At 49.1% G+C, this 16,960-nt stretch overlaps 1 protein-coding gene across 1 annotated transcript in view; it reads right to left on the bottom strand.

The window, feature by feature from the left end:
• Positions 1-16,960, bottom strand: part of MTCL1 (microtubule crosslinking factor 1) — a 198,762-nt gene that overhangs the window by 54,359 nt on the left and 127,443 nt on the right. Inside the window, exons 7-9 of the mRNA XM_065399251.1 lie at positions 16,067-16,189; positions 13,521-13,751; positions 11,452-11,640 (exon numbers count right to left, since the gene is read on the bottom strand). Of these exons, the coding sequence (XP_065255323.1) occupies positions 11,452-11,640; positions 13,521-13,751; positions 16,067-16,189 (543 nt within the window). The remainder of the gene's footprint in view (positions 1-11,451; positions 11,641-13,520; positions 13,752-16,066; positions 16,190-16,960) is intronic.

The raw sequence follows: 16,960 nt of genomic DNA, 5'->3' as shown, positions 1-16,960 counted from the left end.
CACCAACTAGCCCCCAATCCTTGGGGCAGACTGCAGTATAGGCCACTCATCACAGGCAAGGTTGGGTTTGGACCTGCTGCCTTGGCCTAGCCCTGGGCTGCCCTCTGCAACCCCCAATACCCTTTGGCCTTCCGCTGGGCCGCAGCCTGGGGCTTTCCAGGCTGGAGCTCCCCAGCTCCTCAGCCTGTCCCCAGCCCTGCTCCATTCAGGTACCCTGTCTCTAGCTTGCTGCAGCCAGGCCCTTCTCTCTCTGAAGGCAGAGAGAGACTCTGTTTGGCCTCTGGCTCCCAGCCTTTTTATACAGGCCAGCTGTGGCCTGATTGGGGCGTGGCCCTGCTGTGGCTACTTTCTCAATCAGCCTAGCTTTTAGAGCTGCAGCCCTCTGCCAGGGCTCTTTTAAGCCTTCTTGCCACACAACTTCGACAGAGGGGAAGGAGAGCGGGATGTGGAATAGACATGAGCAACACATCTCGAAGAACACCAGTTACGGAAAAGGTAACTGTCTTTTCTTCTTCGAGTGATTCCTTAGGTGTATTCCACAATAGGTGATTCCAAGCTATATCTGTTGGAGGTGGGTAGGAGTTCACAAACTCTCGGGACGGAGTACGGCCCTGCTGAACCCGGTGTCCTCCCTGGTCTGGGAGATGATTGCATAATGCGAGGTTAACGTGTGAACTGAAGACCATATGGCAGCCCTATAAATGTCCTGAATGGGGACATGGGCTAAAAAGGCAGCCGATGAGGCCTGCGCCCTAGTCAAGGGTGCCCTCACAATTGGTGGTGGAGGGATTCCCGCCAGGTCATAACAGGTACGGGTGGACGAGGTGATCCAGTTGGAGAGCCACTGAGTGGAGACCGGCCTACCCTTCATGCGCTCGGCCAAGTCGACAAACAGCTGCGAGGACTTTCTGAACGGCTTAGTCTGCTCCAGGTAAAAAGCCAGAGCCCATCTCACATCCAGCGTGTTGAGGCGGCGCTCCTCACTGGACGTATGGGGCTTGGGGCAGAGAACCAACAGAAAAATGTCCTGACCCATGTGATAGGCAGAGACCACCTTAGGGAGGAACAAAGGATGTGGTCAGAGCTGGACCTTATCCTTATGGAACACCGTGTACGGGGGCTCGGAGGTCAGGGCCCTGAGTTCTGAGACTCTCCTAGCCAACGTGATCGCCACCAGGAAGGCTACCTTCCATGAGAGGTACGACCAGGCGCACATAGCTAGTGGCTCAAACTGGAGACCCATGAGGCGGGCCAACACAGGTTTAGGTCCCACTGCAGGACTGGGGGCCTAAACATACGGGAAGAGACAATCCAACCCCTTAAGGAATCAGCCAGTCATAGCATGGGAGAATACCATGTGGCCCTGCACCGGTGGGTAGAAGGCCGATATGGCTGCCAGGTGCACCTTGACTGATGAGGGTGCCAGGCCCTGGGCTTTATGGTGAAGGAGGTAGTCCAGAATCAGCTGGATCAGGGCAGCCACTGGGGAAACGCCCTGCTCATCCACCCATCTGTAAAACTGAGACCACTTTGCCAAGTAGGCTCGGCGCATGGAGGGTCGCCTGCTTTCTAAGAGGACGCACTGAACCCCTTCCGACCACGTCCTTTCCTCCCAGCCTAACCGTTGAGCAGCCACGCCGTGAGGTGGAGTGCCGCTAGGTTGGGGTGGAGGAGGTGGCCCTGGTCCTGGAAGAGTAGGTCCGGGCAGGACGGCAACGGCCATGGTGGGGCGACCGCCAGGCCCGTGAGGGTCCCATACCAACGCTGCCTGGGCCACGCCGGGTCCATCAGAAGGACCCGGGCCTTGTCTGTCTTTATCTTTTCCAGGACCCTGCCGATCAGCGGGAATGGGGGAAAAGGCATAGAGAAGCTGGCCTGACCAGGACAGGAGGAAGGCATCGGAGATAGCGCCCAATCCCAGCCCCCCCCGGAGCAGAACCGGGGACAGTGACGATTCTGCCGAGTCATGAACAGGTCCACCTGGGGAGTTCCCCACACTTGGAAAAGACTGTACCACATCTGGGTGGAGAGACCACTCGTGCTGAGAGGAGAAGTCCCTGCTCAAGCAATCCGCCCGGAGTTCCGGGTGCCCGGTAGGTGGAAGGCCTGTAGGCAGATGTCATGGGCTATACAAAAGTCCCATAGCCTGAGGGCTTCGTGGCAGAGGATCGGGCCCTGCCTTCCCTGTTGATGTAAAACATTGAGGCAGTGTTATCCGTGAGAACCCTGACCACCCGGCCCTCCAGGTGCACGCGGAAGGCCATGCACGCCAGCTGCATCGCCCTGAGCTCCTTGACGTTTATGTGGAGGGTCAGGTCCTGAGCCGACCACAGACCATGGGTCTGAACGTTCCCCACATGGGCCCCCCATCCGAGGTCCGACGCATCTGACACCAGTTCCAGCGATGGGGCCCTGCCCCTTGGAGCATGTTTCTCAGGGAGGATCACCACCGCAGGGAGATCATTGGCTCAGGCACCGTGAGGACTTTGTCCATCTTGTCCCTGGCCTGGGAGAACACCGAGGCCAACCAGAGCTGGAGAGGCCTCATCCTGAGTCTGGCGTGATGGACCACATACGTGCACACCGACATGTGACCCAAGAGCTGGAGGCACGCTCTGGCTGTTGTCACCGGAAACCTTGTGACCGTGACGATGAGCCCCTTCAGGGTCTCGAACCTGTCCGGTGGGAGGGAGGCTCTGGCCGACAAGCTGTCCAGGACTGCCCTGATAGTCCCGGTACAACACATAGAGTTTAACGTGGACTTGGTGTTGTTTACCCACAGGTCCAAAGTGGTGCATGTGGACAGAAGGAGCACCACATGATCCCACACCTGCGACCGGGAGCTGCCCTTGACCACCCAGTTGTCCAGATAGGGGAAGATCTGGACCCCCCGGCGCCTGAGGTAGGCCGCTACCACCAACATACATTTCATGAATACCCTGGCGGCAGTGGACAGGCCAAACAGGAGGACCGTAAATTGGTAGTGTTCCTGCCCCACCATGAAACAGAGGAAGCGTCTGTGCCCCTCGAATATATGAATGTGGAAGTACGCGTCCTGCAAATTGAGGGTGGCATACCAGTCCCCGGGATCCAGGAAGGGGATGATGGAGGCCAGGGAGACCATGCGGAACTTGAGTTTCAGCATGTACTGGTTCAGACCTCGCAGGTCCAAGATGGGCCTGAGCCCCCCTTTGGCCTTCGGGATAAGGAAATAACGGGAGTAGTACCCCTTGCATTTGAACTTCCCCGGTACCACTTCCACTGCTCAGAGATCCAGGAGCCACCCCACTTCCTGCTCAAGCAGAGCCTCGTGAGAGGGGTCCCGCAGGAGGGATGGGGGCAGAGGATGGTTGGGTGGAGTGGAAGTAAACTGGAGGGTGTAGCCCCGGGAGATGGTGTTGAGGACCCATCGGTCCGAGGTCAGATGCGACCACTCCGGGAGGAAAGCACACAACGATTGGAGAAGGGAAGCTTTATTGAGGCTGGATCCCTGATGAGAACTGGCAGGGCGCCCCTGGGCGTCCCATCAAAACTGCCTTTTCCCTGCCTGCTTGCCCTTGGAGGACCCAGGCTGAGAGGCAGGTCGAGACTGCCTTTGAGGGCGCTTCTTATAGTCCCACGACTTCTTATAAGCGGTCTCGTATTTTGAGTGGGTGGCCAGGGTGGGAGTCTGCTGCGGCTTGAACTTAGGTTTAGCCGGAGCCGGAACATAGAGACCCAGAGTCTGGTGCATCGTGCGGGAGTCTTTCAGGCCATGCAGCTTTGTATCCATTTGTTCCACAAACAGAGCTTTGCCATCAAACGGGAGGTCCAGCAGGGAGGTCTGCACCTCACTGGACAGCCCAGAGAGCAGGAGCCATGATGCCCTTCTCATGGACACCACGGAGGCCATGGACCACACGGCTGTGTCCCCTGCATCTGAAGCTGCCTGCCATATTGCCCTGGCAGCTGCTGTACCCTCACCAGCGCCTTGAACTCCTTCCTGTAGCACTCCTGGAGGGAGTCCTCGAACTTGGGCAGGGAGCCCCAGAGATTGAACTCATACCGGCCCAGGAGAGCCTGGTGGTTCGCCACCTGTAACTGGAAGCTTGAGGATGAATAAATTTTCCTTCCACATGAATCCAGCCTCCTTGAATCTTTATTTTTTGGGGTAGGGGCTGGTTGGCCCTGCCGTTCCCTGTGGTTGACCGACTCGACCACCAGGGAGTTAGGAGCAGGGTGGGTGTATAAGTATTCATGCCCCTTGATGGGTACAAAATACTTGCATTCCGCTGTCTTAGAGATGGGGGCCAATGAGGCTGGGGTTTGCCACAGGGTGTTTGAAATTTTTGCCACCCCTTCGTGGAGAGGCAAGGCCACTCTGCCCAGTGCCGACCACGGGACCGCGATCCCGACGTGGAGGACCGGTACCGTAGGTAACAGCTGCTCAACAATCGGCTCCGGCGGGCGGACCCATGAGCGGGACGACGAACGGGAACGGCGTCGGCATTCGTGTCGTAACCAGCTTAGATAGCCCCTCCGAGACGAGGATCTTTGGCGTTGTCTGCCTCGGGTTCCCTCGGTGTTCACTCCTAGAGGCGGAGCGGTGCCAGGAGTCTCGGTCAGATGGAACCCAACCAGACAACTTGGTGGGAGTCGATGGCGACCCATGTGGACTTTGCACAGAACGGTCACTGGGCAGCGAACGGTGTCAGGAACGTTCCCTCGACCGAGACCAGTACCGAGTCGGGGGTGACTGCGGAGATCCCAGGGACGGCTTGCCTCTGGAGTGCGGGGCCGACATCGGCAGTGCTCCTGGTACCGGCATGGACATGACATCCCGGGCCACCTGCAGGGCCTCCGTTGTGGAGAGCATCCGGGGAGGCCTGCTCCGAATGGGCCAGGCTACTCCGCTCGACTTGAGTCGGAGGCCTAGAGGCCGGTGGGGGATCGAGGACTGCAACATGGGTCTAGTCTCTGCCCCGGATTTACTCCGGTGCTGCCGTGAAGAAGGCCGCTTCCTAGCCTTCTTGGCGTGCCCCGTGGACGGGGAGCGGTGCCTACTAGTCGATGGCGCCGAAGGGTCGCTGCGCACCGACACCGGGGGGGTCACTCGGTGCCGACTCGGAGCGGTGCGCCGGGGTCAGCGCCGACTCCATCAGAATAGCCCGGAGCCTAATGTCCCTTTCTTTCTTGGTCCAAGGCTTAAACGACTTGGATATCTTGCAGCGATCGCTGAGATGGGTTTCCCCCAAACAGCGTAAACAGTCTGCATGCTGATCATTCACTGGCATAGGTCACCTACAAGTGTCGCACGACTTAAAACCCAGGGCCCGGGGCATGCCCCGGCCCAGGCGCTCTAGCTAAACTAAACTAGACTAATCAACTAACTACAGGTACCACACACTGAACAAACAAGAGTTCTGGGGATGAGCTACAGCAAAGCTGGAGCAGAGCAGTTCCGAAGCACCTTCACTGGCAGCAAGAAGGAACTGAGGGTGGGGGGAGTGTGCAGCGCCCCTTATACCGCGCCATGGAGGCACCACTCCAGGGGTCGCTAGGGGCGCTCCCCCACGGGTACTGCTAGGGGAAAAACTTCCAGCACCGGTGCATGTGGCAAGCACGCACACCTATTGTGGAATACACATGAGCAATCACCCGAAGAAGAATTGCATGTTCAGGGAGGTTTGCAGGCTAACTTCTTTGAGGGAGATGTTGACGAAATCAACCACTAATGAGCTATGTGCTCCTCGGTGGCTTTTAGCAGCTATGAGTGGCCAAGGTCTATTTCAAATATTGCGCCCAGACATCTCTCAGAGCTTCCACGGAACTCACTTTTGGTACTGAGATTCCATTAGGGAAAGTGGGGTGACACCTTCTTTGCTCCAATTTTGTTATCACTAATAAATATGTATTAATGAAGTATTTTTAAAATCTGGAATAATTTATAAACTGAGGTTTATACTGGAAATTCTGTAATGTGTATAGAGTCAGGGGGGAGGGATAGCTCAGTGGTTTGAGCATTGGCCTGCTAAACCCAGGGTTGTGAGTTCAATCCTTAAGGGGGCCACTTAGGGATCTGGGGCAAAAATCAGTACTTGGTCCTGCTAGTGAAGGCAGGGGGCTGGACTCAATGACCTTTCAAGGTCCCTTCCAGTTCTAGGAGGTAGGATATCTCCATTAATTTATTTATTTATTTAGATCCTGCAAGCTCATGGAATTCAGTGGGAGTTCTAAGTATAGAGGGCATGCAGTGTCGTGCCCTACTTTTGCAGCAAAATTGACATTTTGAGCCAAACATATAATAGTGTATCTGAGAGCAGAATATGGCTCTTACAGAGCCCTAAATTGGCTACAGGATCAGAATTAACGTGCAACAAGGTTTCTTTCTTTTTCGTATTAGAGAGTGATATGACCCTTTCTTGTCACTAATAATTAGCTGGAAGCCCAATAGCAGTAAACCATTTTAACTCTCAATGTATCTGTCAAATACAGAGTGCTTGGAAATTGAGGAGTGTGGTATATGCCATACAGTATAATATACAATGAAATGCAGTATAGCTCTTGAAATAAGTAATATCTTGCTATTCTTGCAGTAGTCACACAATATGTATTTCCTGGTTAGAAGGTAGAAAACTTGTTTTGCCCTCACAAATCCACCGGAGCCCCATGCAGTATTCATTAGAAATATCTGCTTCTATCAGCAGGGGTACTGAGACATGATTTGTTACTATGAGTCATTTCCTTAAGTGAGATTGCTGGAAATGCTGAATTAGAAGAGCACGTAACACTTACAAAAATGAATTATATGCATGCTACTTACCACTGTTGCCAATTTAATTGACATTAATCTCAGAGCAATGATTCTTTCAGAGAGGACATATTTTATTCATATATTCTTGATTGGTGAGATTGCTGTCTAAGGCTGTACTTGAAAAGCTAATATATGGCTGAGGCTTATTGAGATGGTACTGGTTTATATTTATTTTACTCAATCGTAGACTAATTTAGTCTACAAGATGAACGCAGTTATATGATATGTTTATAAGCATCTCTTCAGTGCCCTGCGCCTCAGCCTCATTCTCGGGAGGAGACCATGGTGATATATAAGGGACTGGTGAGCTACATTCCCAGAAAGGGCAGCTTCTGACCTCCAACAAGATTATTAATACTAAACCCTTCCTAAGTCAGACATGTGAGTGCCAGACTAACCAAATGAATAAAATCTCGGTAGCGCATTTTACATGATAACATCTACTGGACAAAGGCTTTGGGTACCTTTCACTACATTGTAGCTAGAGAATGGAGTTCTCAGTTACTGACGGTCAAAAAGCAAAGGCAAAATGCACCCCAGTTGTTCATAGGCTGTAAGAACAGTATGCAGCTCTCTATAGACCATACTTTTGTGGTTTTGTCTGCGTCACGCGTGCACAGACCCACACACACAAAACAGTTTAAGCCTTGAACCTAAGAAGTAGGTGCAAGAGTCCTGTAAACTCCCTAGAAACAATCCTAGTCTTACTACAGGATGGAGACAAACTGTTTCCTAGAGTGGATCTATTAGATCACACAGCCATCACAAATACTGTATTAATAGTGTAGGACCAGTTCATGTCCTGTGGATCCTCACATAGAGGGGGCCCCTCTGAGGAAGTTAGAGGGAGAAGAGTAGGGAATGCAGATACACATACTATTCCCCAAACCCTGTGGAGATTCCAGTGGGAAGTTAATACAGCCTGAGACAGTATTCATTTTCTTGCAGACTCCCTCTACGCTGTGATTTCCCCCAGTACTAAGTGTGTTGTGTAGTGGGGCAGCTGCCCCACTCTGGCGTGGAAGGGGTTAAAGCAAGCCAGAGAGGCTGAGTAGGGCCCCAGCCAATCCTGGAAGAGCTTATTGGGAGCCATTCAAGTGGAGGCTGCAGGGCGGAGAGGAGTGGAGTCTCTCCCTGGAGGGCAAAGGGAGAAGAACTGGCTCCTAGAGAGAGAAGTACCTAAGACAGAGCAGGGCTGGGCAGGGTCAGCAGAGGCTGGGGGAGCTCTAGGCTGATGACTGCCAGACTGGGGCCCTGACACAAAGGGGCAGAGAAGGTGCTGGGGCTACGGGGAAGTGGCCCAGGGAAGCAGGCAGTAGAGGAGAGTTGGAGGAGGGCAGTAAGTGGCTGCCGCTAGAGCAGGGGTGGGCAAACTACGGCCCGGGGGCCGCATCCGGCCCATCAGACATTTAAATCTGGCCCTTGAGCTCCCGCCGGGGAGCAGGGTCGGGGGCTTGCCCCGCTCCACGCGTGCCGTGGCTCTGTGTGGCTCCCGGAAGCAGCAGCATGACCCCGTATGGCTCCTACACATAGGGGCAGGCAGGGGGCTCCGTACACTCAGGGCCGGCTCCAGCGTTTTTGCCACCCCAAGTGGCAGGGGAAAAAAAAGAAGCAGCGATCGGCAGCACTTCGGCGGCAGCTCTACCACCGCCGCTTCATTCTTTGGCGGCAATTCAGCGACAAGTCCTTCCCTCCAAGAGGGACTGAGGGACCCACCGCCGAATTGCCGCCAAAGAGCCGGACGTGCCGCCCCTTTCCGTTGGCCGCCCCAAGTACCTGCTTGCTGTGCTGGTGCCTGGAGCCGGCCCTGCGTACACTGCTCCTGCCCCAAGTGCCACCCCTGCAGCTCCCATTGGCTGGGAACTGCAGCCAATGGGAGCTGCAGGGGCAGCACCTGTAGATGGGGCAGCACAGAGCCACCTGGCCGCGCCTCCATGTAGGAGCTGGACAGGGGACATGCCACTGCTTCTGGGAGCTGCTTGAGGTAAGCACTGCCCGGAGCCTGCACTCCTGCCCCCCTCCTGTGCCCCAACCTCCTGCCCCAGCCCTGATCCCCCTCCTGCCCTCCGAACCCCTCGGTCCCAACCCAGAGCACCCTCCTACACCCCCAGCCCCACCCCAGAGCCTGCACCCCCAGCCAGAGTCCTAACCCCCTGCCCCGCACCCCAAACCCCTGTCCCAGCCCAGAGCCCCCTCCTGCACCCTGAACTCCTCATTTCTGGCCCCACCCCAGAGTCCGCACCCCCAGCCGGAGCCCTCACCCCCCCCTCTCAAACCCCAACCTCCAATTTTGTTAGCATTCACAGCCTGCCAAACAATTTCCATACCCAGATGTGGTCCTCGGGCCAAAAAGTTTGCCCAACCCTGCGTTAGAGGGTCCCTGGGTCGGGGGCGAGAGTAGCGGGTGGGGTGGGGCGAGCCGGGACACCCTCCTCTTCCCCCCCACTTCCCAGTGATGAGAGTGGCTAAGCCAGACTGCAGTTTGCCCTTGGAGGAAGGGGCACAAAACTCCCCACCTTCCACTCCAAGGGCAAGGCTCATTTCTTTGACCTTGACTTCTCTAACAAATACATTGCAACAGATCATATAAACAAAACAAGCCACACCCTACCAAATCAAGACACTCCATTGCACATCACTTCTTTTTTTGGGGGAGAGGATGAGAGAACAAAACATGTGACAGTTGTGTAGTCACATGGCTTAGTACACTACTGGAAGGGGCTCAGATACTTTGCTGATTACCAAAGTATAAAAGCCTATAAAGAATAGAATAGAATTTAGGACCAACTTCTATTTGCAATTACTTAATATAAATCTGAAGAAATCAGAATTTACACTGGTGTGATATAGGACAGTTGGGTTCTCAGTGGACAGGATGACTGGTATGCAGCAAATGAAGGCAGGAATATGAAGTGAATTAGGCAGGGATATGGTCACTGTTCAGTGATCACAAAAATAAATGTTGAATAGCTGTCTAATTTACCACAAACTTTCCAAACTGAACACTGAATGAAGCATGAGTCCTGTGGAAAAATAGTATGTGATCACGTAACTATAGACAAAATTCATCATAATTAAGGCTAAGATTTTGTCACGGATACTTTTAGTAAATGTCACAGACAGGTCACGGGCATAACAGAAAAATTCACGGAAGCTGTGACCTGTCCCTAACTTTTACTAAAAATATCCCTGACAAAATGGGGATCTGCGGCTCCCCACACTACCTCAAGTGGGGCTGCTGCAGGGACTAGGAGCTGCCTGGAGCAGCTGGAGGCTGCAGGGTACCCCAGCCGCCTCAGCTCCGGGCATCCCCCTGCCTGTGGGGGCTGGGAGCTCAGGGGGTTCCCCGCCAACTGCGGGGGCCAGGAGCTTGGGTTCCTCCGCAGCAGCCCGGAGCTGCCCACCACCCCTGGCAGCCCAGAGCGGCCGGGAGCTTGGGGGTTCCCTGCCACCTCTGGCAGCTGGGAGCTCGGGGTTCCTGAGCTGGCCCAGTGGCAGGGAACTGGGGGTTCCCCACTGCTGCCCACTAGGAGCTGGGGGGGGTCCCCCATTGCCCTGGGCGGCTGGGAGCTTGGAGTTCCCCTGCTGCGCCGCTCCCAGCAGCAGGGAGCTGGGGGGTTCCCCCGCCGCCAGCAGCAGCAGAAAGCTGGGGGTACCCCCACCACCCACGGCGGCTGGGAGCTCCGGGGGCCACCAGAGGTGGCGGGGTACCCCACAGCTTTCTGCCCCAGCGGGCGGTGGGGTACCCTGCAGCTCCTGGCCACCACAGGCTGACGTCACGGAGGCCACTGAAAGTCACTGATTCTGTGACTTCTGAGACCTCCGTGACTAAATCGCAGTCCTAATCATAATGCACATACACAAGGGTCAGAGTTAAATTAGAGCAACATTTGTGTACAAAAGACGGAAGTTAAAAAGAATAATAACTTACTGCATTTTGTTTTACTCTCCTACTGGAACACTTGTTAACTGTTAATAGTATATTCTTTTGTATTAAGTTTTTACTCTGTTTAGTAATATTCAATACGTAGCCTTTGAGCCATTTAAAAATATATTCCCAACTTGAACCCTAACTGCTGAGTTGATTCCATTTATTGTAGATTAAATTCTTCACATTTGCCTAGTCCAACCTCAAGGCAGGCATGGCACAGGAGATCGCTGGGAGGACCGGATAGGATTTGCCTTTAGCCATTTAAAAATGATGTCCAATGATGTAACAGAATTTGGCATTACTTTTCCTTCATTTTTACGGAAGACATTAAATACATGTGCCAGATTCTTAAAATATTTAAATGAAATAAAAAGCACCCCTCCTTTCTAATGGCTAGATGGTAAAATGCTCAGGAAAGATGAGTATGTAAATTCTGCAAGCCATCAGATATTGATATATTTTTCTGGGCAAGCAGCCACAAGAGGAAATGGGATTTTTTCACTCCTAGCATCTGTCAAGAGGACAGTAGTAATCACATGACTCCCTATTAAATATAGATATAATGGATGAAACCCATTAAAGTTGCTGTGTAGCTAGGATTGAAGTTGTGTACAATTTTAGGTACTAAGATAAAATAGAACAGCAGCAAAACAAAATGGATGCCACTAAAAAAATCTAGAGCATTAATTCCCAAGGTATGATGTGTAACTCCCTTCTGGTGTGGTACCTGCTTTTGATGCTGCAATAGTTCTGCAGTCTGCAGCTGTGGTCCATGGTCAGTGCTCTCCGCTGTGGAATGTTGGGAATAATCCGTCAGTGCAAACACAAGGTCATCCTCCTCCTCATCTTGTTCTGGGTCATCTCCCTTTCGTTCAGACTGAATGCCAAATTCTGGTAGGGCATCGAGGTGTTCAATCTAAAATGGCAAGACAATGAACTCTACAGACACTGTTCCTGTATTAACTGTACAGTGAAAAAATGTCTACTGAAGACTGGAGCAAAGGGATCTCCTTGTGTGTTGCAATTTATTAAATCGTATTCTGTATGCCAGTGAGAATGTTATTACACAACAGAAAACAGAAAAGATGTTTTGCTATTAGGTGTGGGTTTAGTTTACGCAAAAGAGTTTTGCAGCATTTATAAATGGTCACTCTTGTCTTGAAGATTATTCATTCTGCCTAATTTGGTAGCACAAACACCTGCAGCAATTGTAGACCAGGAAATGCTGAAAGAAAAGACACCATGGACAGGAGGTACATAAATATTAGCAATACATGAAACTCATAGACTCATAGACTTTAAGGTCAGAAGGGACCAATATGGTCATCTAGTCTGACCTCCCGCATGATGCAGGCCACAAAAGCTGACCCACCCACAACAGAATCTTCCAGCCTGCGACCCCTGCCCTATGCAGCGGAGGAAGGCGAAAAACCTCCAGGGCCTCTGCCAATCTACCCAGGAGGAAAATTCCTTCCCGACCCCAAATATGGCGATCAGTAGAACCCCGAGCATACAGGCAAGATTCTACAGCCGGACCCTCATTTTACCCGCGATGGCATGTTAATGAAACAATTACTTAGAAGATGGTTTGGGAATTATATGAATTTGAAGGATAATTCGTCCCTCCCCAGGAATTTTGGTTAGAGCAGCAGATTGAGAAAATGCCTCTCTCCCAGTCATTTTGTTTAATAAGGCCAAGATTTCCCAATGTGTGTAGGTGATTCTGGGTGCCTTCTTTCAGAGTGGTGCTTGCTGTCTGAAAATCAAACGCCTTTTAAGGGGTCTCAAACTGGCCACCCAAAATCACTAGTTTTGAAAATCTTGGCCTAAATTATTAGGTGCTCCATGAAGGAACACCATAATGGTGATAAGTATCAGAGGGGTAGCCGTGTTAGTCTGAATCTGTAAAAAGCAACAGAGGGTCCTGTAGCACCTTTAAGACTAACAGAAGTATTGGGAGCATAAGCTTTCGTGGGTAAGAACCTCACTTCTTCAGATGCAAGTAATGGAAATCTCCAGAGGCAGGTATAAATCAGTATGGAGATAACGAGGTTAGTTCAGTCAGGGAGGGTGAGGTGCTCTGCTAGCAGTTGAGGTGTGAACACCAAGGGAGGAGAAACTGCTTCTGTAGTTGGATAGCCATTCACAGTCTTTGTTTAATCCTGAAGAAGTGAGGTTCTTACCCACGAAAGCTTATGCTCCCAATACTTCTGTTAGTCTTAAAGGTGCCACAGGACCCTCTGTTGCTTTTTACATAATGGTGATGTGAGTGCTGATGGTGATATGTTTGTGTGGGGAAAAGGAATCAACATGGATGAATCACTGCTGAATTCCCATAAGAAGTGTGTGACTCTACTGCCAGTATGAAAACATAGCAGCTCTTCATCTGTATTCCTGAGGGCTTTTTGAGGAGCACACTGTACATAAATGTGGAAAAAGCAACATCACTTAAACCATCCAAACAGATTTTAATCCATTAGCCCACGTATTGCTCCATATATTTGTGCTAGCTGGGGGTTTTGTTTTAAAGATGAGAGAGCAGTAATTCAGAGATGTCATATGGGTTATCCCTCTTTACAAAAAACTATTTTAAAAAGGCCAGTAACTTTAACTTTAAATTCCATTTCAGTCCCTTTTAAACTCACGATTATGGAGGGCTGGTGTGGCTCCATAGTTGGTTGAGTTGAGGTTTGCATGCAAAACAGGGATATCTGAATATTCATTTTGCTCATGACAGAACTAGCAACTCCACACATCCTTGCAGTTTCACTCCACTGAATAAGGCGGGCCTGTTACCTCCAGTATGTCCTCTCCTTCCTCTTCTATTTGCTTGCCTTGCTGCCAGTGTTTCAGCAGCCACTTCAGTTTCACATACAGGAGGAAGGTATTCTGCTTGAAATGCCTGAGTTCTTGCTGCATCAAACTTTTCTCCTGACCCCAGGTCTTCTCCTCCAATTTATTCTGCAAAGTCAAGCTCTGCACCTCCAAATCTTTCCTCCGCAAGGTCTGCAGCTGCTCCTCCTCCAGCTTTAATGGAACAACGCACACAGTATCAATAGGGTGCTGCTGATGGGTGAGACAAACTGAAACCTCTAATTTTAATCAATATTAGCTACTTAATTTGGCAAGAGTCCTGACTTTTGAGGAATCAGAAGACCACAGCTTGCAGCCCTCAATTAATTAACCATATGCAAATAACCTGCTGAGGGAATGTTAATTCACTTTAAAGATGCATAACAACAATGCTGCTACATAAAACACATTTATGTCCTACATACTTTCCTTCCTCTCTTCATTGCATCTTTTCAATATGTTCCCTGCATGGCCCTGACCTTACAACTGCTTCATACAAAATTCATTTAATGACTGAATTTCCACCTACTCCTATAAAATGAGAGTATAATAATCCCTACAACACGCAAGAATTTTAATTTTCCTCCCCTCCCTGCGCAGTCACTCCTTTTGTTAAGAATTTATCTTCATCCCACTCTCAAGAAACAGAGTTCCTTTGTCCTTTATATTTGGTATCAAACACAAGTCTTGGCCTTTTTACATTAGCACCGAGGATTCATACTTAAAAGGGCTGTTTGAGCTGGCTCACAGTGAACTCCTACAGTTTCTGCACAAGGCTGAAGCACAGATGCACACTGTGGTTGAAGACATAAGCATACTGAGACTCAGAATAGTCTGAGTTCCAACCCCATAAGCACCAAGAATAGCTCACAGTCTCACAGTTTGCAATTTAAACCCTATTATAATTTATTTGACACCAAACTTTGGCCAGAAAAGTCATTTTTCAATGCAACTTCTTACTGTATAAGTGAAAAGCAGGCAATGGATTGACCTGGCACCAATAAGAGTTACATAAATTACCTTTCAGCAGTCGCATACTCCTACATGAATGCCAATATATTTCTGTTTTAACTGAATGTGGATGCTTACTAATGAGGAAAAGGCATTTAGAAAAGGAATGCAGAGCCATTGTTTATAGATGCCATTTCATATTGTTTTGTTTCCTGTCATATCATGAGACTATTAAATAACTGCCTCTCTTGTTAGTTACCAATCCAGTACAAATGAAAGCCATAGTAAACTAACCACCACAATGCCTTAAACCATACAGAATATATCCTGCAACAAACACCTCATAGCTATAGAGAACACTTGAAATTCATCTTCAGGAAAGTGGACAGAAAACCAGACCAATAATTCCTATTACCAATAAAATGAAATGAAATAAAATAAAATATGTATCTAATTACCCCTAAAACATTCAGAATCCTATTTGCGACCTGCCATTCCATGACAAGCACTTTACTAAATAATGAACCCTTTAAAAAGTTTTTAGCACAGAACTAAGCTAACAAAATCAGTTATCCAAAATGCACATACAACATGTTACCTCTTCTGTTAGAGGGATTTTGGAGTAAAACTGGCATATTAATAAATACTCTCAGCAACAGTAAATCCTTGTAAATCAATTCCTGATTGAATCAGGAATATTTACCCACCAAACAATTTACAGGTTTATAATTGACCTTAAAAGTAGTTTAAAACAAAAATAGATATTATGGGCCAAAAGTGTGTGTACAACTCCCAATCATGCCCATGGAGTTGCATACAGAGGGCAGACTTTAGTCCATTGCCACTTAATGTTGCCAGAAACAATACACTAAAAAGGAAACTATTGTAAGCTTCATTTTTGAATGTGTAAATGAATATAACTTGTGTTAACAGAGCCTTGTTCCTTTGAACTGAAATGGAGATTTAGTTAAAAACAGCCAGGATCTATGAATCCAAGTCTTCAAAAAGGTGGGGGCAAATATAGCCAATTTCATGTTATGTACACTGAACATGAGCAATAAAAGACAGGGAAGCAAAGCACTGAGAAATAAAGAGGTCCTGATTTTCATCTCCTGTATACTGGTGTAACTCCACTGACTTCAGGGAGCTGTCTAAGTGAGATCAGAATCAGGCCTACAACATCCAACTTTGCTCCTGGAGTTCAAGCAAGTGCTGTTCCACTGTCTCATAGAGAGCTGAAGGGGTAAAGAAGCAGCAGCCACTTCTTCTTATATGATCACGAATATAGCAGCTCATGTGAGTTTTTTTGGCTGATTCTCTATCAAGAAGATACACAGGGACACAAAGATACAGAAATTAGGTCAATTTACATTCAACCAGCTTCTAGATTCTTGGATGAGTGAAAATAAATAAAGTTGATGCTTTTGGGAGTGAATAGTAGTAACATGTAGACACATTTCCCTTGTTTTTGACAAACAATGTTTCATTGTGCAGGCTCTGGCCAAATGTCTGTACCAGTGGATGGGTTTTGCATTTACCTGAATGATCCTCTCTGTAAACTTTTCTTGCTCCTCTTGGTGAAGTCTCGTCTCCTGCTCAAGTTGAGCCTGAAGCTCCTGTATCGATACATTCTGTACAGGTAAAACATGGGAATCCCTGAGCTGATCAGTAGGACAAAGGGACATGTTTAGTGGACAGTGTGTGTTAATGGTGTAAAAAATCTGTAGGACAGACATCTTCGTGACTTACACTTATACATACAGTTATAAGCAAAGCAGGATGTGCACATATGTAGCAATGCCTTAAATATGTGTGAGGATTTCTTATGTGGCTGCCTAATAAAATATAAAAATAGGATCTTAATGTTACATGTTGTATATTCCCTTCAGGCCTGATCCTGCTGCCCTTTTATAAGCAGTGTCATTGAAGTAACTGGAACTACTACAAGGTTACAGAATCAGACCCTGTTTATAAGCTACTTATAGTATCTGGTAGTGTATCCAATCCACTGTGATGAAAGGTATTCACTTTTAGCATCCTTGCAGAGAGATTAGCCATACTGTACCTTTAAAAAAAAAATCAGATAATGTGATCTCATTTATTACATGTAATACATAATGTTCCAGGTTGAAAAGGTCCCTTTCTTCAGATATGGGACAAGCTTCTACACAAGTTACAGCTGTACCTTACTAACATTTCTACTTTGAAAAGTGACTCTAAACAAATCAAGTAGTGGAATCCCTGATTATTGTATTTCATCTTTATTCTAAATGTTAGTCTTGCAAACTGATCCTGGGATCTGACCAGACCTCTCAAATATCTCTCATTTTTAGTGATATTACTCACTCAGGGCTTGTCTACACTACCGTGCAGGGTCGATCTAAGATATGCAAGTTCAGCTACGTGAATAGCGTAGCTGAAGTCGACGTACT

This window comes from Emys orbicularis, chromosome 2 (genome assembly GCF_028017835.1).
Source record: "Emys orbicularis isolate rEmyOrb1 chromosome 2, rEmyOrb1.hap1, whole genome shotgun sequence".
Taxonomy (NCBI): domain Eukaryota; kingdom Metazoa; phylum Chordata; order Testudines; family Emydidae; genus Emys; species Emys orbicularis.
The sequence above is the reverse complement of the archived record's forward strand: the minus strand, read 5'-3'. Positions and strand labels throughout refer to the sequence as shown.